Here is a 25062-nt window from a genome sequence, read left to right as displayed (position 1 = left end):
ACATGGGTTTTGGTCCATCCTCATGAGCTCCAATTCATGCTTGTAGGGTCCAACCTGTCCTTACCCCTTCCCCTTTGCAACCATCTTCCCTTGCTGCTCGACTGCTCTATGAACTTCAAGCTCCAACATCTGATGCAAAGAAACAGCCTTGCAGAGACTTAAACCAGCTCTTTTGATTGCATAATGTCAAATTCCGGTAAAAATACACACCACAAACACACACATTTTCTAGTGCTCCTTTTTCAGAACCTGACTGATATAATATGTAAGGCAACAAATTTTAATGAATATAAAATTACTTCCCAAAATGTTATCTTTTTAAAAAAGATTTTATTTATTTGACAGAGAGACACAGTGAGAGAGGGAAAGCAAGCAGGGGGAGTGGGAGAGGGAGAAGCAGGCTTCCTGCTGAGCAGGGAGCCCGTTGTGGGGCTTGATCCCAGGATCTTGGGATCATGAACTGAGCCGAAGGCAGATGCTTAACGACTGAGCCACCCAGGCGTCCCTTCCCAAAATATTATTTAAAAGTATCATTTCTGCTATGGTAGCAAAAGGCTACAGATGTCTCAGATCCTACACTGTCACACCGCACCAACCTGAAAAAAAAGATCTATTTCTTCAACCTGTGCTTCACTCTAATTGGAACAATTTAAGTCACATATCCACTTTGAGTCAATCCCTTGTCCTAAAAAAGAAAAAAAAAGCATTGATTGGTTTAGGCTTTAGTTAAGTGTCATTTATAGACTAATCACTGTGACAAGGTGAGTTACAAGATTGCAGTAGCAATAGCTAATTATGGATTTTCCGTCACCTGAAATGTAGCCATTTTATATTTTAAGTATGCTTCCCATTGCTTGTCATTTGGAGGGTCAATTTATCAAGTACTTGGGCAGACAATGAAGAAGTATCCAGAAGTCATTTTGACCATCTTCCAGTTCAACAGGAACTATTAAACTGAATTATGCAATTCAGTTAAGAGTTGCCAGAGTTGTCAGAGACAAAAGACTATTTCTCATGGCAAGCGCTATGGATCCATAGCGTCCATAAGTATGCTTCCCATTGCTTGTCATTTGGAGGGTCAATTTATCAAGTACTTGGGCAGACAATGAAGAAGTATCCAGAAGTCATTTTGACCATCTTCCAGTTCAACAGGAACTATTAAACTGAATTATGCAATTCAGTTAAGAGTTGCCAGAGTTGTCAGAGACAAAAGACTATTTCTCATGGCAAGCGCTATGGATCCATATGTCATCTCAGTAATAGGGACTCATCCTCTGATTTCTCTTCTGAGGCTATACTTCATTTTTTTTAAAGTTCTTTATTTATTTATTTGACACAGAGAGAGAGACAGCCAGAGAGGGAACACAAGCAGGGGGAGTGAGAGAGAGAGAAGCAGGCTCCTCACTGAGCAAGGAGCCCAATGCGGGGCTCTATCCCAGGACCCTGGGATCATGACCTGAGCAGAAGGCAGATGCTTTTTTTTTTTTTAAAGATTTTATTTATTTATTTGACACAGAGAGAGAGAGAGAACAAGTAGGCAGAGAGGCAGGCAGAGGGAGAGGGAGAAGCAGGCTCCCCACGGAGCAGGGAGCCCGATGCGGGGCTCGATCCCAGGGCCCTGGGATCATGACCTGAGCCGAAGGCAGCCGCTTAACCAGGTGAGCCACCCAGGCGCCCCTGCTTTTCTTTTTTTTAGATTTATTTATTTATTTATTTGAGAGAATGAGAATATGAGAGAGAGAGTACATGAGAGGGGGGAGGGTCAGAGGGAGAAGCCGACTCCCCGCTGAGCAGGGAGCCCGATGTGGGACTCGATCCCGGACTCCAGGATCATGACCTGAGCCGAAGGCAGTCGCTTAACCGACTGAGCCACCCAGGCGTCCCAGAAGGCAGATGCTTAACAACTGAGCCACCCAGGCATGCCCTGAGGCTATACTTCAGAAAAAGACCCACAACAACTGTGTAACCTGACAGATGAACTGTGCGGGGATGCTTTGATAGTTTACCAAGCTGCTGTTCGTTCTTTATCTTTAGAAGAGTGTAACAGTACTGTTGTAACATGCATCCTTTTAATTTCAAGTCCTGGGGTGCCTGGGTGGCTCATGGCTCAGTCGGTTAAGTGTCTGTCTTTGGCTTGGGTCATGATCCCAGCATCCTGGGATCAGTGTCCCCCGTGCCCCCTTCCCCCGCCTCCCCCCCCCCCCCCCCCCCCCCCCCCCGCATCGGGCTCCGTGCACAGCAGGGAGCCTGCTTCTTCCTCTCCCTCTGCCTACCTGTCTGCCTACTTGTGATCTCTCTGTCAAATAAATAAATAAATAAATCTTTATTTCAAGTCCTAAATTCTCCTCTTGTTTAAAGAGAAATTGGAGTTATTTCTACTTTCAGAAAAGCCATCAAATGGAAAAAGACAACCCATGTAGAAGATAAAAAAGTAGGTCAAAAAGTGAGACTGGCCCAAATTCCTTGGCTATCAAGATAGGACATAGGAAAGAATATATATGTTTTTAGGTTCTATATCTCGACTGGGTGGTAAAAAAGTGTGTTCACTTTGAGAAAACTTATCCTATGATTTGTGTGCTATTCTGTATGTTATTTCAATTAAAATCAGGGTTTTGTTTTGTTTTGTTTTGTTTTGTTTGGAGGGGGCATGCAGAGGGAGAAGTAGCAATAGAATCCCAAGCAGGCTTCATATCTAGCACAGAGCCTGACACAGGGCATAAAATCACAAACCAGAGATCATGACCTGAGTTGAAATCAAGAATTGGATGCTCAACTGACTGAGACACCCAGGTGCCTCAAAATCAGTTCTTAAAAAAATCATATATTGGGGTGCCTGGCTGGCTCAGTCAGTAGACCATGTGACTCTTGATTTTGGAGTGATGAGTTTGAGCCCCACATTGGGTGCAGAGATTACCTAATAGATAATTTAAAAAATAAAATAAATATCATATATTGAAAGCTACCATTTATTTTTTTTGAAAGCTACTGTTTATTTCGTTTTTAAAAAATATTTTATTTAGTTATTTGAAAGAGAGAGAGGGACGCTTGGGTGGCTCAGTCAGTTAAGCATCTGCCTTCGGCTCAAGTCATGATCCCAGGGTCCTGGGATTGAGTCCCGCATCGGGCTCCCTGCTCAGTGGGGAGTCTGCTTCTCCCTCTCCCTCTGCCTGCTGCTTCCACTGCTTGTGCTCTATCCGACAAATAAATAAATAAAAATAAAAATAAGAAAAAGAGTGCGCACACACCCGTGCATATGAGCGTGGGGTGGGGGAGGGGAGAGGGAGAGGGAGAAGCAGGCTCACCCTGAGCAGAGAGGCCAACATAGAGCTGTCTCTAAAATAGATAAATCAGGGCGCCTGGGTGGCTCAGTTCGTTAAGCAACTGCCTTCGGCTCGGGTCACGATCCTGGAGTCCCAGGATCGAGTCCCACATCGGGCTCCCTGCTCAGCGGGGAGTCTGCTTCTCCCTCTGACCCTCCCCCCTCTCATGCTCTCATTTTCTCTCTCAAATAAATAAATAAAATCTTAAAAAAAAAATAAAATAAAATAGATAAATCATGGGGCGCCTGGGCGGCTCAGTTGTTAAGTGTCTCCCTTCGGCTCAGGTCATGATCCCAGGGTCCTGGGATCGAGCCCCACATCGGGCTCCCTGCTCTGCGGGAAGCCTGCTTCTCCCTCTCCCACTCCCCCTGCTTGTGTTCCCTCTCTCGCTGTGTCTCTGTCAAATAAATAAATTAATTAATTTTTAAAAAGGCAGTCCCTTACTAGCAAAGTACTTCCTGACATCAGGGATGAAGCATCAATGGAACCAATCTAGGAAAAGTGTTCTTGTTATACAGACTTTTTGGTTGTACAATAAAATACTGGCAGTTAGTGTTTATCTTTTCCCTTCCAGGCTCAGGGATTAGCAATTTTATAGATAAGGGCAGTTTGATCATAAACCTGATTGCATTTGCACAAAACAGTGAATTTAACCTATCCTTTCCTATCTTAATCCTGGTGCTCTCTCCTCCTCCTTACTAATAAATGTCCTTTGTGGCATTTTTTTTCCCAGAATGAAGAACTTTTGTCTGCATTAAATGCCTGTTTAGGCAGATACCGTTTCTCCTCGATGAGTTTAATATAATCTGGGAACTTTTCAGCTGCTTCTTGGTTGGCAGAAGCTGTTTCTATTATCTTTTAAGTTTTATTTTTACTTTAGCGATCTCTACACCCGTGGGGCTTGAACTCATGATCTCATGCTCTTCCAACTGAGCCAGCTAGGCACCCTTATCTTGATATTTTTTAAGCCAAATCACTTTCTAAAATTATCAAACCATCTTTTGCCAGCATTAAATTCCTTTTGCTCTAAGTTATCATTTAATGACTTCACTTTTTCTTGAATCATTTTAGTCTACAGGTGTGTCTTTTTTTTTTCTTTTAAGATTTTCATTCGAGAGAGAGTGAGCAAGCCAACGAGCAGGGGGAGGGGTGGAGGGAGAGGGAGAAGCAGACTCTCACCTGAGCAGGGAGCCCAACGCAGGACTTCATCCCAGAACCCCGAGATTACAACCAGAGCCAAAGACAGATGTCTAACCAACTGAGCCACCCAGGCACCCTTAGGTATGCCTTTCTTATGGCAATCCTGCATGCACATAAAAGCTGCATCTTCAATACAAGATAAAAATGTATTTTGCAAAAAGTGCAAGGTTATCGTGCTTGCTGGTGTAGCTGCAGTGTTTGCTTCATGACTTTTTTTTACAATGGTCTTTACACTGGATTATCTTGAAATGGTGGGTAACCACAGTTGCAGACCTCATGCTATGATACATACGAAGCAATTCAACTTTTTCTTGTAATATGAATTTGCTTCTTGAGCATTCTTTCAGCATCGCTAGTGGCACTTTGTATTGGTCCCCTGGTGTTATTCAAAGTTTATGGGATAGCATTGAATATGATGAGAAATGCACAAGAACCATGAGAGAGCTCTTTTTACTGCATTATGCAATTTACTGGAGAGACAATTGCTTGCATGATTAGCAACACCTGGCATTTTAAGCAGATACTCCAACATTTGAGCTGCAATAGAAACAGGAGGTGAGCTACTAAATTATTATAGAAGTATAGCATGTATTGCAGTTAATTTTACGCAATCAATTTAATACTGCATTTTTTTTATTTTAAAGATTTTTATTTATTTATTTGAGAGAGAGAATGAGAGAGAGAGATGGGGATGAGAGGGGAGAGGGTCAGAGGGAGAAGCAGACTCCCTGCTGAGCAGGGAGCCAGATGCGGGACTCGATCCCAGGACTCCAGGATCATGACCTGAGCCGAAGGCAGTCACTTAACCAACTGAGCCACCCAGGCGCCCTAATACTGCATTTTTATGTTTATATCTGGACTACAAATGGTGTCATGTACGATCTTTAAGTATGTCCCTAAGTTTTTTAACTTTTTTTTTTTTTTTAGTGATCTCTACACCCAGTGTGGGACTCAACTCATGACCCTGAGATCAAGAATCGCATGGTCTTTCAACTGAGCTAGCCAGGCATCCCTCTTATTTTATGGCTTTTTAAATACTATTTTAAAGGAGTATTTTAACATTTTTGATTGTTGCTAAAAAATATAGAAATGCAATTGATTTTGTAGGTTGACCTTGCATACTGTGATCTTGCTAAACTATCATTAGTTCTAGCATTTTTTCCTACTTAGTAGTGCTATTTTCTGTATATTCTATAGGATTTTCTGCATAGGTAATTTCCCATGGATAAGCTCACATTTACTTCTGCTTTTCTAACTTGTATGTCTTAAATTTCTTTTGTTTGCCAAATCACAATGATCAGAACCTCCAACACAATTTTGAAAAGAAACATCCGTATTTTGTTTCCAACTTTAAGGAGAGTGTTTAGTCTTCTACCATTAGATGTGATTTTAGCTGTACATTTTTCATAAATGTCTTTTATCAGGCTGAGGAAGTTCCCTTCTACTTATTTGCTGAGAATTTGATTATGATGTGCTTTGGTGTGACTTTGTATCTGTCCTGCTCTGGGTTCATTATGTTTCTTGGATCTATGGGTTTGTAGGTTTCATTACAGCACAAGAAAGTGAGTGGTAAGCAAGGAAGGGCGACAGATATAGTAGACTGATGTGAAATGCAGTGTGCCTAGCATTCAATTCTTTAAGAAAGCACTTCTTTCCAGTTCTGTATGGTTTGGGTGATGATCCTATACCACCATACCCCAAGACTGAGTTCATGATTCAAGCTGAGTTAATCAGAACCCTTCTTAGGACTTCTTTTGTTGACTATACCTTTGGCTTAGAGTGAACAGATAAAGTAACTTGACACTGCCTTGACATTGCATTCTCTCAGGAGGTATGGAGCAAACTGTCTGCAGACACAGAGAATAAACATGAAAAGAAGAGCCAAAATGACCTAGAGAAAGCCCTGAAGATATCCAGGCTCTGGGACTAGCCATGTGGAAGTAGCTCTGTATTAGACTTCTTAGTTTTGAAGGCTAATAATATTCTTCTTTTGCTTAAACTAACTTAAAGTCTTAAAATTTTTATTTTTGTCAACTGCAATAAAGTCCTAATGCCAACCAGGAATTTGGAATTTCTATTGAGGGAAAAGGTGGGGGTGTAATATATTTAGGTGTACATTTTAAAAAGACCACTTTGACCTTAGTGTGGAAAAGGAACAAAAAAAGGGTCAAATGAGAGGCAGGAAGACCACTATGACATTATGCAGGCATCTAAGTGAAGTAGAATAATCTCATTAAACTCTAAAAACCTAAAATAGTAAGATAATTGAACAGATAATGGTGGATATTAAGAAAACAGTCTTGCTTAGAAATTGGTGACTGATTGTGTTTGGAAGGAGAGGGAAAAATTTAAAAATACCCGTATTTTGGAGTTTTTTTTAACCAATCCATTTAAAAATATGGAACGCTTCACGAATTCAGATAATAAAGACTTAAGCAGAAAATAGAGGAGGAGGGGGGGAACCTGGCTGGTTCAGTTGGTAGAGCATGCAACTCTTGATCTCAGGGTTATGAGTTCAAGCTCCATGTTATGTGTAAGCTTACTTAAAAAAAAAAAAAGGAAAGAAAAGAAAATAGAGGAGGAAGAGGAGTGGGTAGATTTCAGGGAGATAGGAATGAACGCAGATTTGGTCACATTTTGACTGAGGAGCTTTGGAGGTCATCTAAGTGAAAATGTTCATTACATAGGCAGAAACTCAGGTGTGGGCTGGAGATATGATACTCCTAACTCCTGCATGGTAAATTGATTAATCTTAAAAAGAGTTAGTCTTCCTGCTGATAGGAGCTTCCTAAATGCAAAAAGCATAACTGAGTTTTAAAACAAAATTTTAATTTAAAACATGTCATGATGCAGTTTAGAAATATTTATTTGCAATGAAAAAAAGTAAAAATAATAGTTTTTTTTAAAGATTTTATTTATTTGAGAGAGAGAGAATGAGAGAGAGAGAGCACATGAGAGGGGGTAGAGTCAGAGGGAGAGGCAGACTCCCCGCTAAGCAGGGAGCCCGATGTGGGACTCAATCCCAGGACTCCAGGATCATGACCTGAGCCGAAGGCAGTTGCTTAACCAACTGAGCCACCCAGGCGCCCAAAAATAATAGTATTGTTAAACTAATATTTGAAGTATAGAACAAAATTGAATAAAAATAGATTACATTAGTTCTTACAAGTTTTTGGATTTAAGAGTCTTATAATTTAGGGGCGCCTGAGTGGCTCAGTAGGTTAAGTGCCTGCTGAAGGCTCAGGATCAAGTCCCGAGTTGGGCTCTCTGCTCAGTAGGGAGTCTGCTTCTTCCTCTGACCCTCCCCCCGCTCATGCTCTCTCTCAAATAAATAAAATCTTTTAAAAGAAAAAGTCTTATCATTTAGCTTTAGTCTTCTTATGAGGAAATTTTTCTTTTTTAAAGATTTTATTTATTTATTTGACAGAGAGAGAGACAGCGAGAAAGGGAACACAAGCAGGGGGAGTGGGAGAGGGAGAAGCAGGCTTCCAGCTAAGCAGGGAGCCCGATGTGGGGCTCGATCCCAGGTCCCTGGGACCATGACCTGAGCCGAAGGCAGACGCTTAACAACTGAGCCACCCAGGCGCCCCAAGAAAATATTTTTTAAAGATTTTATTTATTTATTTATTTGAGAAACAATGAGAGAACACAAGTAGGGGGAGTGGCAGAGGGAGAGGGAGAAGCAGGCTCCTCACTAAGCAAGGAGCCCAATGTGGGGCTCAATCCCAGGACTCTGGGATCATGACCTGAGCCAAAGGCAGGTGCTTCATTGACTGAGCCACCCAGGCGTCCTGAAAAATTTCTTAGGAAAATGAAAATTTGAAGAATTTAAATGATTTACTAGAAGACTAAAAAATATTCTGGAAAAAAAAGCTTTATTAAGAGAATTTAAATGAAGAAACTGATAGAAAATGAAAAAAAATTATGTGCCCTTTCAAGACCTTTACATTCAATATTCCAGTTCTTCATTTTCTTGATACAACTGTATCACTATCATAATTTTTCCTCTCATGAATAAGAGGAAAAAAGAGGTGGGAAGTATCCTGAGGAAGAGAATGAGCAATCTGTGAATCCTGAGATTGAAATTAACTATATAACACAAATGTGGAGGAAATGCAAATGATTAGCAGAGAAGTGTTCAATGAAAAAGTCACTAGTAAGTCACATATGTTATAACTAAAGAAATGTTGAACATACATCACATGCATTTCAGGGTCAATATCCCATACCTTGCACAGTTACTCAAAATAGATTTTTCTCTTCTTTCCTGACCATTTTGCCAAATGAAAATGAGCTACCTAAAAAAATTTGTCACAATCAAGATCTTCAATGACTTGTCATTGCCTACAATGAATGCACTGTTTCATAAATACTGTTCAACTTATTTGTTGCCTGTATATGTTTAATAGTCACTATAAAGAAATAATGTGTTGAATAAACAAGTATGAGACATACTAATACAGTGGATAAATGTGCTAGAACAATGCTACTCCAAGCTTGATCCACTGACCACCAGTATCAGCATCACATTACAGGTGGAACATCTGTTTTAGCAGGTTATCCATGTGATTCTTACGAATTACAAGTTTTAGAAATTCTGTTCTATGTTCTAGAGAGCTAAAAAGGAGGGGACCTAAGTTTTCTTAGGGATCTCACCCTCCCAAGGATATGGAAAACATCTGCTATGCAGTTGGAACTGTTAAACCCTCTCAAAAGTGCTCTGTGATAAAAGGAACAGGGTTCAGATGTCTGACTCCTAAGGACCATTTAGCCATGCTAGCTTGCAGTCCTTTTGAAAGATGTAGCTTCAATATCGTGAGTTGAGTATATTTAACATATATATTAACATGCTTGTGTGTAAATGGGCTTAAAAAATACATATATTTATAGCAGAATTGGAGTCACAGCTAAATAACATTTAAACAAGACTTTCATTTTAAGTAGACATAACAGAATTTTAAGTTTACAGAATTAACAATGCATAACTTACATTCATTTTACATATTCAAAAAAACTAAAGGAACTGAAAGCTGAAAAATATGAGAGGTAGTGGTACCTAATGAGTGACATTTTGACAGTCTATTAAATATTATGTATTAGATTACAGGAAAAAGGGAGCTAAATTCTAAGAGAATAAATACAAAAAAGGTCAACCCATGATCTTGGGAAAAAAGAAGGGAAGGAAGGAAAATTATTTTCAAAATGTACTATAAAAATTGTTAGACCTGCTTCAATGACAATAAGCAGAAGGTAATTACTCTTGTTGGCATAACAGGTGAGAGGAAAGAAGTCCATGTCCTTGCTTTTTTCTTAGTCCTGGTCATTCCCACTCTGTTCTCCTTCCTTGTTGTTGCCATGACTTGGTTTCGTTATTTCAATTTGAAGACTAAAAACTACATTACTAACAATTTTACTTTATATATTGTGTCTTGGGTAAAACTCATTTGTTGTGGTTACTGATTGGGAGGAAAAAGAATCCAACAGGGAGCAAATTCCCAGATGAGACTTCTATGTTGGTTTGGTGCACACACTTTGAGAACCACTGCTTTAAGGCAGTTGGTAATCAGTCACAAGGACTGGTAGGGAGACACTAAATGGAAAACAGTATCTCCTTGTGTAGGTTTTTAGGACATAGAATATTAGTTACATGTTTGCCACCTGCTCAAAAAACAGCCAAGAATATCTTCAAGAATTACAACTGACAAAATTAGTAGGTAGACAAAATTTCTTTTCCAAAGATGAACCCAAACCTAAATGATTTTTTAAGAGACAGTGTTTATTTGCCTTTATTAGGATTATTGTAGAATCCAGTGTTATGGGACTTGCTCAGCTAGCCTATTTAAGTTTTGATATCAATATCCTTGGACTGACTTGAAAATGAATAGTACAAATTCAAAATTTCTGCCCTCATTAAATTAAAAATAAGAATTTCTAAATGTTTTTTACTTTTGTGTTAAGTAATCTTATTTCACTTGTTTTTTAAACCTGATTAAAGAACAAAATAGTAATAAAAAATAATTCATCTGGCAAATGTACTGTTTGTAGATATTAGCCACTTGTTAAAAACACATTTCTATTAAAATTGTTCTTAAATTCTTAGATTTAGAGCACCTGATATCTGGACCCAGCTGAGGTTTTATTTTACAGATTAAAATGCATGGACGACAATACATTACAATAATTAATGAAGCCGTTCTAGTTTAGCCTGAAGAGATTTAAAATTTCCCGTGATGGCTTGTACTGCCACTGAAGAGCTCATAGACTGAAGCTCAACCAGATAACCACAAATGGCATCCAGGCACAGATTCGTAAATCTTCTCCTGTAAAGGAAAAGATACCTGATCAACTATTGATACATTTAGAAACATTTCCTCCTGTAAGACTTCTCTCCAACTTCTGCTAAACTTACTATAGTCCCAGAAAGAACAAGGAGCATATGATTAAGTAAATGGTAAATAAATGAAAACAGACAAGAAATGCAGGGGGTAAGTGAATTACCACATGACCACCATATTCCTTTGGAAGATTATAATGGGAAGGAGGCAATAAGGATGACTCCTTAAATTAATATTAAATTATTTACATTCTTTTGGTCTTTTCAAACAAATATACCTTCTAATGGCCAATAATCTCACAAAGACATAACTGAATTGCCCTAGGTCACTAACTCAATGCAGAAAGAGTTCACAAGTAATTCATAAATTACATCACTTACCTATAGAAAGGATTCAGGACAGGGGTTGAAAAGAAAAACTCTAACCTTTAATACATGCTAACTATTTGATATCATTCAAATAGTTAATCCCCATATCTTCCCCCATTCTAACTTTATTGCTCAGATACTTATTAGAAACATTTAAGCTTTTGCCATAATACAATACCTAATTCATAGTTACCTCTCACAATTTAAAACCTGGCTAGGATTCTCAACATATCTTGCCAACAGTACATGTATACAATCCAAAAGGTGCAGTGGTTTCTTCATTCTGTTCCAGAATGGATCCTATAAAGAAAATATACGTCATGAGTTGTAAAGCAAACTGTGTCAACTGATTTTTCAACCATTTATGTTATTAGTTAAACCAGTTATCAGAGTCCTAGGCAAAATTTCCCAGTATTAAAAATAAGTATTTAACGCAGGAGCGCTGTGACACTGGGTGTGCTGACGGTTCTTACTATTCTGTGAGGACACCTGCAGACTGAAAGTGAGGGGATAGAGAACCATAATCATGCAAATGGACATCAAAAAAAAAGAGGGGGGGCGCCTGGGTGGCTCAGTTGGTTAAGCGACTGCCTTCGGCTCAGGTCATGATCCTGGAGTCCTGGGATCGAGTCCCGCATCGGGCTCCCTGCTCGGCTGGGAGTCTGCTTCTCCCTCTGACCCTCTTCCCTCTCATGCTCTCTATCTCTCATTCTCTCTCTCAAATAAATAAATAAAATCTTTAAAAAAAATTAAAAAAAAAAGCTGGAGTAGCCATACTTATATCAGACAAACTAGATTTTATTTATTTTTAAGAGTTTTGTTATTATGTATTTATTTGTCAGAGCACAAGCAGGGAGAGCTGCAGGCAGAGGGAGAAGCAGGCTCCCCGCTGAGTAGGGAGCCCAATGGGGGACTCAATCGATTATGACCTGAGCCAAAGGCAGGTGCTTCATTGACTGAACTACCCAGGCGCCTCTGGACAGAGTAGATTTTAAACCAAAGACTGTAATAAGACATGATGAAGGGTATTTTATCATAATAAAGGGGTCTATCCAACAAGATCTAACAATTGTACATATTTATGTCCCTAACTTGGGAACAGCCAAATATATAAACCAATTAATAACAAACTTAAAGAAACTCATTGGTAATAATACAGTAACAGCAGGGGACTGTAACACCCCACTCACAGCAATGGACAGATCATCAACAGAAGATCAACAAGGAAAAAAGGCTTTGAATGATACCCTGGACCAAATGGACTTCACAGATATATTCAGAGCATTTTAACCTAAAACAGCAGAATACAGATTCTTTTCACGTGCACATGGAAAATTCTCCAGAATAGATCACATACTGGGTCACAAATCAGGTCTCAAAAAGTACAAAAAGATTGAGATCATACCATGCATATTTTCAGACCACAATGCTATATAACTTGAATTTGGAAAGACTACAAATACACGGAGGTTAAAGAATATCCTACTAGGGGCGCCTGGGTGCTCATTCAATTAAGTGTCTGCCTTTGGCTTAGGTCATGATCCTGGGGTCCTGGGATAGAGCCCTGCAACAGGGAGGTTCCCTGCTAAGTGGGGAGCCTGCTTCTCCATCTCCCTCTGCCCCTCTCCCCTCCTCGCGTGCACGCTCTCTCCCTCTCTCTCTCCTCTCTCTCAAATAAAGAAGTAAAATCTTAAAAAAAAAAAAAATCCCACTAAAGAATGAACTGATAAACCAGGAAATTAAAGAAATAAAAAAATACATGAAGGCAACTGAAAATGAAAACACGATGGTCCAAAACCTTTGGGATGCAGCAAAAGCAGTCATAAGAGGGAAATACATAGCAGTACAGGCCTACCTCAAGAAGCAAGAAAAGTCTCAAATACACAACCTAACCTTACACCTAAAGGAGCTAGAAAAGGAACAGCAAATGAAGCCTAAGCCAGCAGAAGAAGGGTAATAATAATAATAATAAAGCTAGGAGCAGAAATAAATGATATAGAAAACAAAACAACTAGACCAGATCAATGAAACTAGGAGCTAGTTCTTTGAAAGAATTAAGAAAATTGATAAACCCCTAGTGAGTTATCAAAAAGAAAACAGAAAGGACCCAAATAAATAAAATCACGAATGAAAGAGATCACAACCAACACTGCAGAAATACAATTATAAGAGAATATTAGGAGCAATTATATGCCAATAAATTAGGCAATCTGGAAGAAATGGATGCAATCCTAGAAACATATGAACTACCAAAACTGAAACAGGAAGAAACAGAAAATCTGAATAGACCCATAATCAGTAAAGAAATTGAATCAGTAATCAAAAATCTCTCAACAAACAAGAGTCCAGGGATGGATGGCTTCCCAGGGGAATTCTACCAAACATTTAAAAAAGAGTATCTATTCTTCTGAAACTGTTCCAAAAATAGAAACAGAAGGAAAACTTCCAAACTCATTCTATGAGGCCAGCATTACCTTGATTCCAAAATCAGACAAAGACCCCACTAAAAAGGAGAATTACACGGGGCTCTTGGATGGCTCAGTCAGTGGAGCACTGGACTCTTGATTTCTGCTCAGGTCATGATCTCAGGGTCGTAAGACTGAGCCCCACAGTGGGCTCCATGCTCAGTGCAGAGTCTGCTTGTCCCTCTCCCTCCCCCTTTGCCCCTCACCCTGCTTGCGCACTCTCTCTAAAATAATAAATAAAATAAATTTTTAAAAAAGGAGAATTACAGACCAATATCCCTGATAAACATGGATGCAAAAATTCTCAACAAGGGGCTCCTGGGTGGCTCAATTAAGCAGTCAACTCTTGATTTTGATTCAGGTCATGATCTCACGGTCCTGGGATCAAGCCCTGCATTGGGCTCAGTGCTCAGCAGGGAGTCAACTGAGGATTCTCTCTCTTCCTTAGCCCCTTCCCCTATGCATGCTCTCCCTCTCTCAAATAAATAAATAAATCTTAAAAAAACAATTCTTAGCAAGATACTAGCTAATCGGATCTAACATTATACATTAAAAGGATTATTCGCCACAACCAAGTGGGATTTATTCCTGGGCTGCACGGGTGGTTCAATACCCACATATCAAGCAATGTGATACACCACATTAATAAAAGAAAGGATAAGAACCATATGATGCTCTCAATACGCACAGAAACAGCATCTGACAAAATACAGCATCCTTTCTTGATAAAAACCCTCAAGAAAGTAGGGATAGAAGGAACATACCTCAACATCATAAAGACCATATACAAAAGACTGACAGGTAATATCATCCTCAATGGAGAAAAAAACACAGCTTTTCTGCTATGGTCAGGAACGAGACAGGGATGTCCACTCTCACCAATGTTGTTCAACATAGAACTGGAAGTCCTAGCCTCAGTAATCAGACAACAAAAAGAAATAAAAGGCATCCAAATCGGCAAGAAGTCAAACTTTCACTATTCACAGACAAGATGATACTCTATGTAGAAAACCCAAAAGACTCCCCCCCAAAATTGCTAGAACTGATAGAGGAATTCAGCAAAATTGGAGGATATAAAATCAAGGCAAAGTCTGTTGCATTTCTATACAGCAATAATGAAACAGCAGAAAGAGAAATCAAGGAATCGATCCCATTTACAACTGTACCAAAAACCATAAGCTATCTAGGAACAAACCTAAACAAAGAGGTAAAAGATCTGTACTAAGACTATAGACACTTATGAAAGAAATTGAAGATGAAACAAAGAAATGGAAAAACGTTCCATTGCTCATAGAATGGAAGAACAAATATTGTTAAAATGTCTGTATTACCCAAGCAATCTACATATTTATGCAATCCCTATCAAAATAACACCAGCAATTTTCACAGAGCTAGAACAAACAATCCTAAAATTTGTATGGAACTAGAAAAGACCCCAGATAGCCAATGTTGAAAAAAAGAAAACCAAAGCTGGAGGCATCACAATTCTGGACTTCAAGCTGTATTACAAAGCTGTAATCAAGACAATATGGTACTGGCACAAAAACAGACACACAGATCAATGGAACAGAATGCCCAGAAATGGACCCACTATATGATCAACTAATCTTCAACAAAACAGGAAAAAATATCCAATGGAAAAAAAGTCTCTTCAACAAATGGTGTTGGGAAAATTGGACAGCTACATGCAGAAGAATGAAACTAGACCACTTTTTTACACCATACAAAAAAATAAATTCAAGGAACTTCCTGAAGATCTTCTGCGTGCAGGTGGTGTCACCCGGAGCATGAGCTGCTTCACAAGGGTACTGAAGACAATGGCCAAGAACAAACTAAGAAGGCAGAAATCCAGGAATGTATTTCATACAGCCAACCAAAAAAACTTTAAGTCTAAAAACAAAGCAAAACCAGTTACCACTAATCTTTTTTTTTAATAAAGATTTTATTTATTTATTTGACAGAGAGAGAGACAGCGAGAGAGAGAGCACAAGCAGGGTGAGTGGGAGAGGGAGAAGCAGGCCCCCCGCCGAGCAGGGAGCCCGATGTGGGGCTCGATCCCAGGACCCTGGGACCGTGACCTGAGCCGAAGTCAGACGCTCAACGGCTGAGCCACCCAGGCGCCCCCAGTTACCACTAATCTTAAGAAGATAAACATTGTATATGCGCTGCCTCAGCGAGCACTGAAGATAAACATTGTGAATGATGAAAAAATTAAGAGTGAATAAAGCTTCTGTAGATATACAAAAGGAACTTGCCCACATCTCAAAAGGCCTTTCCTTTGAACCCTTGCAGAAACAGCTGATTCCTCAGCAGTTCATGAAAATGAACCAGTTATTGTTGATGAAGTGACAAGATTAATGGCTCAGTTGTAATACACTGGAGATACATCAAATACCCCCAAAAGACCAATAAATTAAACGTTTTATACAGTTAAATAAATAAATAATTTAAAAAAATCAAAATGGACGGAAGACCGAAATGTGAGAGAGGAATCCATCAAAATCCCAGACGAGAACACAGGCAGTAATCTCTTTGACCTTGGCCGCAGCAACTTACTAGACATGTCTCCAGAAGCAAGGGAAAGAAAAGCAAAAATGAACCACAGGGATTTCATCAAGATAAAAAGTTTCTGCACAGCAAAGGGAACAGTAAACAAAACTAAAAGGCAACCAATGGAATGGGAGAAGATATTTGCAAAGGACACATCTGATATAGAGTTAGTAACCAAAATGTATAAAGAACTTACCAAAGTCAACACCCGAAAACAAATAATCCAGTTAAGAAATGGGCAGAAGACATACGAATGGCTAACAGACACACGAAAAAAGCTCAACATCATTCATCCTCAGTGGTACAAATCAAAACGAATGGCTAACAGACACACGAAAAAAGCTCAACATCATTCATCCTCAGTGGTACAAATCAAAACCACAATGAGATACCTCCTCACACCAGTCAAGAGGAAACACAGGTTCCTAAACAGGAAATTTGCATTCTCTACAAAGTGGGTTATTTTTCCTAAATAACATCACAATGAAGTTTTTAATGATTTTCAAATATTAACCATGACCAGATAGTTTAGTAACCACATAATATTAAATGCTTATTTTACTTTTTTTTTATTTTCTTCTTGTCAGCTGTGATACCCCTTTTACTTTAAACCTATGTAGACTTAGTCTAACTAAACCAGCAAAGAATCTTAATTCTCATTCTGGCTATACCAATAACTAGCCATGTGACTTGAGTAGGTTATTCATTTAAAATCTCTGCCCTTGTCAGATGCTCATTTCCTATCGTAGGTTCATTTTGAGGCTTAAATGAGATATACAAGTGCCTTGTAAAGCACCGCATAAATGTTTTGATGGTGTTACCATAAAAGACATGATATAGGTCAACAAGGTTTTATTTGGATCTTTTATCTTAGAATAAAAATTATAAAATATATAGTCTGATAAGGTTCAATAAGGTGAGAAAGATTTTTTTTAATTGAAATATAACTGAGACATAACATCATTTCATTTTCAGGTATACAACATATGATTTGTTATTTGTATATATACAATAACAAATCAGTATGGGACATGATCACCATAGTAAGTCTAGTTACCATGCATCACCATCACAATTACAAAGTTTTCTTCTTGTGGTGAGGAAAATCTTTGAGCACTGATATTTTAGATGAAGTTATAGGGAATAAATACACTATTATTTTGTTCTTGTAAAGCAAATGGTGATTCTTAATGTAATGAGCTTAGTCTATTCCACAAAGAGTAAAGGAAATATGTTTACTAAGAAATATTTGATTTTTATCATGATATACAGCAAAGCAACTCATTATCAATTTAAAAAATCTAAAGTATGATAATTTCTTATATTCAAACAATGAAGCATATTTCTGATGTAATTTTATCAGATGACAAGACACATAAACATACAATCAAAATATTTTCCTTTTATCTAAAAAAGGTTTGTTAACTTTAACTAAATAAATTATTTCATTTTATTTAATATTTTCCTTACCCGTGACTTGAACAAGTGATCATATACTTCTAGTAGTCTAGGTAATGGCACTCCAATCTCATTCATTGTCTGTATTACAAAACCTACATCCCAGTTCAAAGTACAAACTTGCTGCTCTAAAAACTGCACAATAAAATCTGGAGAGGGAAAAAGATCAGAAATTAGAACTGTTAACTCTTCCCACCCCCCCCACCCCAACTTACTGAGATAAAATAGCCATACATTGTGTAAGTTTAAGGTATAGAACATGATGATGTGATACATATATACATTGTGAAATGTTTACTCTGGTAAGGTTAGTTAACAGGTCCTTCACCTCATTAATTACTCTTTTGTTGGTACAGAATTGTTAACTCCTGGGGAGCCTGGGTGGCTCAACTGGTTAAGCCGCTACCTTCAGCTCAGGTCATGATCTCAGGGTCCTGGAATTGAGTCCTGCATGGGGCTCCCCACTCAGAGGGGAGTCTGCTTCTCCCTCTGCCCCTCCCCGCCTGTGTGCTCTCTCTCAAATAAATAAAATCTTTAAAAAAAGAAAACCAATTTTCAAAAAAAAATTTTTATAAAATAAGTGATATATCAGAATAGGCAAATATATAGAGATATAAAGTAGATTAGTGATTGCCTAGGGCTGGAGAGTGGGAAGAAATAGGGAGTGATTGCTAATAGGTACATGGTTTCTTTCTGTGGTGATGAAAATGGTCTAAATTTAATTGTGGTGACCGTTGCACAACTGTGAATATGCTATACAATTTAAAGCTATTAGTAAAAAAACTACATTTTGGTGAGTTTGGAAAACACAGAAAGGTACATGAAATAGAGACCATTCATAATCCCACTATTGGAGAGGACCCACTGATAGTTCTTTAGTATCTTGATATATCCTCAATTTAACAGCTTTTCAGAAAAGAAGGGTTACTGCATCCTGATTTTAGAAATATTAAATGTGTTTTTTTTTTTTTTTTAAGATTTTATTTATTTGACAGAGAAAGAGATAGTGAGAGCAGGAACACAAGCAGGGGGAGAGGAAAAAGCAGGCCTCTCGCCAGCAGGGAGCCTGATGCGGGGCTTGATCCCGGGACCCTGGGATCATGACCTGAGCCAAAGGCAGACGCTTAACGACTGAGCCACCCAGGAGCCCCAATTTAAATGTGTTTTTAAGTGCCTCACCCCCTCAGATGTGTAAGTTATTTATTTTGATGGTTCTAATTTTAGCCCCATTCTCACTTTTTACTACCTGTCATATCATAAGATTGTAATAGTAACAATCACATTCATATTTATGATCCTTGAAATCTGCGACTGACCAATGTGCATATTCACAGGCAAGAAGAATCACTGAAAAGACTGCCAATGACTGAACCTGCAACTATCCCAGAATCTACCATACAAAACTTTTGCACAGATGATCACATTTCTAAAAACTCTAAACTTGTTCTAGTTTGAAGCCCCCTAGGGCTTGTTTGCCATTGAAAGATGGACCAAAGAAGAAGAAAGGCCTCTTCTACCCTAAATTTTACTGGGCTCAAAAATTAAAAATCTAAGTCGAAGCAGAAATACCCTAAAAAAAAATTATGTATAATGTGGCCTTTTTATTATTAGAACTATTAGGCTTTAATCTTTTCTTTATTTTTTTTATTAATGAAATAGCATGGCAGTTTTTTTTTTAAAGATTTATTTACTTGAGAGAGAGAATGAGAGAGAGAGAGAGAGAGAAAAAACATGAGGGGGGGGAGGGTCAGAGGGAGAAGCAGACTCCCCTATGAGCAGGGAGCCCTGATGCGGAACTTAATCCTGGGACTCCAGGATCATGACCTGAGCCGAAGGCAGATGCTTATTTTAACCAACTGATTCACCTAGGCGCCCCTATACTTACAAGATTATAATGACTTTATTTATTGCCATTTCCAGGAAATAAGTCATAAATCAGAGATGGTCTATAAAAAAGTCTCTATCTTCATTAAATAAACAATTTAATGTTATTCTGTGAGCATTTTCCTGGTTCTCAACATTTTTCAAAGACCCCAGGTGCTTAACATCCTACTTTACAGATATATTTATGTTGATTCTATTCATTTTTTTTTTTTTTTAATTTTACTTATTTGAGAGAGAGAGAATGAGAGACAGAGAGCATGAGAGGGAGGAGGGTCAGAGGGAGAAGGAGACTCCCTGCTGAGCAGGGAGCCCAATGCGGGACTCGATCCTGGGACTCCAGGATCATGACCTGAGCCGAAGGCAGTCACTTAACCAACTGAGCCACCCAGGCGCCCCTATTATTTTTTATTTTTTTAAGTAGGCTATAAGCCCAGCATGGAGCCCAGTGTGGGGCTTAAACTCATGACCCTGAGATCAAGGCCTGAGCTGAGATCAAGAGCTGGATGCTTAACCAACTGAGCCACTCAGGCACCCTGATTCTATTGTTTTACAACTGAAGAAAACATTATATATCAGCAAATCTCTAATAATTAGTCATATACATAACAATTATAGTAATATAGATGATTAAAGGGTTCAAAAATTGCATTTTTTAACACAATTATTTGCTATTTTTTTAAAAAGATTTATTTATTTGAGAGAGGAGAGTGTGAGCAGGGGGAGGGTCATCACAGGGAGAGGGAGAATTCTAGAGCTGACTCCTTGGTCAGTGGGGAGCCCAGTGCAAATCAGGGCTCCATCCCAGGACCCTTAGATCAGGACGCCAAAATCAAGAGTCAGCCACACAACCAACTGAGCCACCCAGGTGCCCCAACTATTTGTTATTTTAAAGAAAAATATGTCCTCAATATCATTAGAGCAGAGGGGCGCCTGGTTGGCTCAGTTGTTAAGCGTCTGCCTTTGGCTCAGGTCATGATCCCAGGGTCCTGGGATTGAGCCCTGCATCGGGCTCCCTGCTCCGCGGAAGCCTGCTTCTCCCTCCCCGACTCCCCCTGCTTGTGTTCCCTCTCTCGCTGTGTCTCTCTCTATCAAATAAATAAACTCTTTAAAGAAAAAAAATATATATAATAAGAGCAGTTGAAGCAATCACAGATTGCCCATGCAGAAAAACACTAGCCATTTTTCTTTCCTCTTTAAACTTGTAGAGGGTTACCAACAATATAATCATTACCGTCTGTTAGCACTATTCCCCAGACAGATATATAAACTTACAAGGTCAAAGAAAGTTTCATACCTAACTATTTGTCAACAAATTCTGCTATCTTTGGAGGTCTTTCTGGAGAGGTAGAATTAAACAGCTGAGCCAAACAGCAACAAAGGAACAATTCCACCCTGAAGAACATTATCTTTCCATGTCATTGAAGAAAACCATCAAAAGAAAACAAAACACAACACCCATGATAGCACTTAAGGTTACTGCTTACCTAAAGGAAAGAAGCGAGGTGTGCCAGCATAAATTTTGCCAAGGAGCACAACCTTGAGACTAAGAGCATGCATTCTATCTGAGGAGCTCAACGCTACACTTTCATTCAATTCTGCAAGAAAAAGACATACCATTAGAAACGCAAACTGTTTTTAATGTGCAATTGTTTAAATTGGCTATTTCATTCTATTTCAAGGTACAAAATAGCTACAAATGATATTCTAATATAATGAGCAGATACTGTGTTTCTGTTAGTGTCTGAAATACTTTCCTCTTACCAGACACTGGTTATAGGATTCTGAGGAAAGTGTCTCAGAATCCCTTATTAAGAAGTACAACCAAAAATGACACCTCCTTTTCTCAGAGTCCTCTCCAATATAAATTGAGGACATTCTCTAGAGGACCACCCTCCACCACATCCAGGTACCCTCCACTTACCCTCTACTTAGGTATATACAATTTTCATGAGCTCCAGATATATGAAAGCCACTAGCAGTTTGCATTCTTCTACCAAGTCACTACATAATGTATGCTAATATACCTGTAAGTGAGCACTTACCTTTCTCTATGATATCTTGCCAAAGTGTCTGCACCAATATAGGGTCTGAATAACCAGCACAATGAATTATTGCAAGTTTACACTCTGCAAGTTTAAATGGGTCAGCAAATTCCCCATAAAGCTGTCAGAGAAAATGCCAACATTATACATACAACCAGAGGTCAAGAGTCAGAAATAAATAGTGATGCATTCCTTGAAAATTAAAAATGATCAAAGATTTTATCCAAAGTTCTTAAAATACTATATAAAGATGTGATGACATGCAGCTGGTCAAAACTCCAGATTAAGAATGGTGAAGGCTTGGTAAATGCATTTAAACAGATTTCAACATGTGTGCCTCCCCCCCCGCCCCCCGCCCCTCGGCTGGCAGGGAGATACTGCAATAACATGTCTTTTATAATTAGCATTGTCTAAATCAGGGTTTAAAGAATCATAGAATCATGGAAACACAAGTCTCAGGGTGCTTCATGGTACTTGGAGAAATGTCCAAGAATTATTGAAAAAGGAACTGCTCTGAAGTACAGAGTGGGAGCGGCTTGGAGAGATAAGCAAAGATAAGTTACTTTTCCAAGACAATAAGCAAGGCCATAAAATAGATGGCAGGAGGTTTAACAAAGCTTTTGATGTGAGGCTGAGAGATTCTTGAGAGAAAACAGCCTATAAAGAGGAAGTTAGCTCTTCCTAAGAGTCAGATACCACAGCAGTGATCTGTCAGCCCAGCAATGTGCTCCCCAGGACGGCTTATCATAATTTTGTGGAGAGGTTATCTCCACATTTTTTGCATTCTACTGTAGAATGCAAAAAAAAAAACAAACAAAAAACCAAGGAATTTGTAGATATTAGGTGACTGCTAGAGGAATTCACCTTGCTTTTTTATTACCTTAGTTATGTCCATTAGCTCAGAATCCAGCTGAGAAATTGCATCCTGTACAGAAGAATGATGGGAATACTGCCTTCGTAGTGTCTCTTGTATCTGAAGTTGGATCCTAGCAACCTAGTTTGGATTAAAAAAAAAGCAAGTCTTAAGTTCTTGATGATAAATCAACAAGTACTTGAAGGAATGATTCCTAGTATCTGACTTTAAGTTGGTTAAAGTAAAAATAATGTATAAATAACAGCATAGTGACTAGAGTTAATAACACTGTATTGCATATTTGAAAGTTGTTGAAGAAAATAGACTGTAAAAGTTCTTATCACAAGAAAAGATTTTTGTAATTGCGTATATGGTGATAAATGTTAATTAGACTTATTATGGTGATCATTTTGCAATATCTAAAAATACTGAATCATTACATTGTATACCTGAACTAATATAATGATATGCGTCAATTATACCTCAATAAAAAAAAAATGAACAAATGAAGATTTCTATCATAACAAACTGGCAGCTCTTCATCACAACATAAAAGATCTCATAGGAAGTGTACTATGGGCAGAGCGCCCTTGCTACCACGCTAACACCCATCTCTCACACTACTGCAGCCAGACAATGGCTAGACCCTATTTTCCAACCTCCTCTGTAGGGAGATAGGGCCATTAAGACTAAGTTCTCTTCAAAGGAATGTAAGTGGAAGTAAAGTATGTCACTTCAGGGCTGAAGGTCTTTAAGAGAGTGAATGTGCTTATTACATGTGATTTTTTCTCTTACTCCCTCTGACAGAAGAAAAAGGTAAGGCCACAGGGAATGGTAGAGCCAGAAAATAGAACTTGGGTATTAAAATCATTCAAGTGGAAGAAAGCCACTTTCTTCAGGAACACCCACTCTGGATATTTGTGAATGAGAAATAAGCCTTTGTATGTGGACCATTATATACTTTTGGGTCTCTTAATTAGGGCAGGTTAGACTACTCTACTTCACATATCTACTCATTAGCTTCCAGAATAAATGGTAAATGTGATATAATCTCCTTTGTGTTGGAATAGTTGGAAAAAAACTTTAGAAATGCCACAGAGAAAAAATTTAATTACAGCAATGTCCTGTGACCCAATAAAAGATTTATGTCTAAATATGAAACTAAATACATATAGGCAGAAGAGACTAGAATTACTAATACTGACTGCTACTGACTTATGACTTACTAGAAGGGAAAATGGAATAAATGGAATAAATGCAGGCAAAGTTTAAGTATCTTTAGTGCTTACTTCCATTTTTTCTTCTAATTCATGAAGGAATTCACCATCTGCAGCTATCGATGAAATGGCAGTGGAACTTTTGGCACTCAGAATGGCTCGAGCAATGTACTCTAGTCGCTGCTGAAGTGAAATTTCTGTGCTGGGGGCGGAAAACCTTATTTTTATTTATATGAATTCTTAAAGATCCAATATACAAATATATTAATTATGACGCACTATTCTGTATATACCAAATGAACATAAAAGGCCATTAGAAACTTGAAAAAACTATTAGACGGGGGCTGCCTGGGTGGCTCAGTCATTAAGCGTCTGCCTTCGGCTCAGGTCATGATCCCAGGGTCCTGGGACCGAGTCCCACATCGGGTTCCCTGCTCAGCGGGAAGCCTGCTTCTCCCTTTCCCACTCCCCCTGCTTGTGGCTTGTGTTCCTGCTCTATGATTAAAAAAAAAAAAGAAAAAGAAAAAAACTATATTAGAGGGCTTCTAATAAAAGAGATCTACAGTTTAAGGCAACAAATAAAAAAAATACTTAAGTTTACATCCAAAAAAGTAACTTCCTACTTTAAAACTTTAATTCAGTATATTAAAACTTGGATTCTTCTAAACACTAAACTAAGGAAAATGTTTTGTTTTGTTTTAAGATTTTATTTATTTATTTGACAGAGAGAAACACAGAGAGGGAACACAGCAGGGAGAGTGGGAGAGGGAGAAGCAGGCTTCCCATGGAGTAGGGAGCCCGATGCGGGGCTTGATCTCAGAACCCTGGGATCGTGACCTGAGCCGAAGGCAGACGCTTAACGACTGAGCCACCCAGGCACTCCTCAATGCTTTCTTTAATAAGATTCTTAACAGTCTTCAACATATACACTCAAAACTTTTTTGGTAATTTAAAATAGAGCAGAGGAAATTAGTCTAGAATTAGTAAAACATTTAAAATTATAAAGCCTTTGAGAAGTTTTTGTCCTTTTAATTAAGAATATTAATTGGGGTGCCTGGGTGGCTCAGCTTGTTGGGTGGCTGCCTTCGGCTCAGGTCATGATCCTGGAGTCCCTGGATCGAGTCCCGCGTTGGGCTCCCTGCTCAGCGAGGAGCCTGCTTCTCCCTCTAACCCTCCCCCCTCTCATGTACTCTCTCTCTCTCTCTCTCAAATAAATAAATCAATCTTTAAAAAAAAGAATATTAATTAACTGCTTAGTAGGAAAGACTCTAAAGACATACTTTAAAGAAGAGATTTAGAAGATAGTTTGACTAGAGAGGGTCTTGGGTATTTAGTATCTCCCGTACACTATTAAAAAAAAAGAAAAAAAA

The 25062-nt window shown here is 38.6% G+C and overlaps 1 protein-coding gene and 1 pseudogene across 3 annotated transcripts in view; one reads left to right on the top strand and one right to left on the bottom strand.

The window, feature by feature from the left end:
• Nucleotides 1-8334: 8334 nt before the first annotated feature.
• The window catches only part of NUP155 (nucleoporin 155), a 63992-nt gene continuing 47264 nt past the window's right edge, over nt 8335-25062 (bottom strand). For all 3 annotated transcript variants that reach the window (XM_027606455.1, XM_027606454.1, XM_027606456.1), the window contains 7 exons: nt 23765-23894; nt 22503-22616; nt 21623-21743; nt 21065-21175; nt 17709-17845; nt 11417-11523; nt 8335-10840 (listed from right to left, as the gene is read on the bottom strand). In XM_027606455.1, the coding sequence (XP_027462256.1) occupies nt 10702-10840; nt 11417-11523; nt 17709-17845; nt 21065-21175; nt 21623-21743; nt 22503-22616; nt 23765-23894 (859 nt within the window). In that variant the 3' untranslated portion in view covers nt 8335-10701. The remainder of the gene's footprint in view (nt 10841-11416; nt 11524-17708; nt 17846-21064; nt 21176-21622; nt 21744-22502; nt 22617-23764; nt 23895-25062) is intronic.
• LOC113929512 lies at nt 15506-16060 on the top strand (annotated as a pseudogene).

The sequence above is a fragment of the Zalophus californianus genome, chromosome 5, assembly GCF_009762305.2.
Source record: "Zalophus californianus isolate mZalCal1 chromosome 5, mZalCal1.pri.v2, whole genome shotgun sequence".
Lineage (NCBI taxonomy): Eukaryota > Metazoa > Chordata > Mammalia > Carnivora > Otariidae > Zalophus > Zalophus californianus.
The sequence above is the reverse complement of the archived record's forward strand: the minus strand, read 5'-3'. Positions and strand labels throughout refer to the sequence as shown.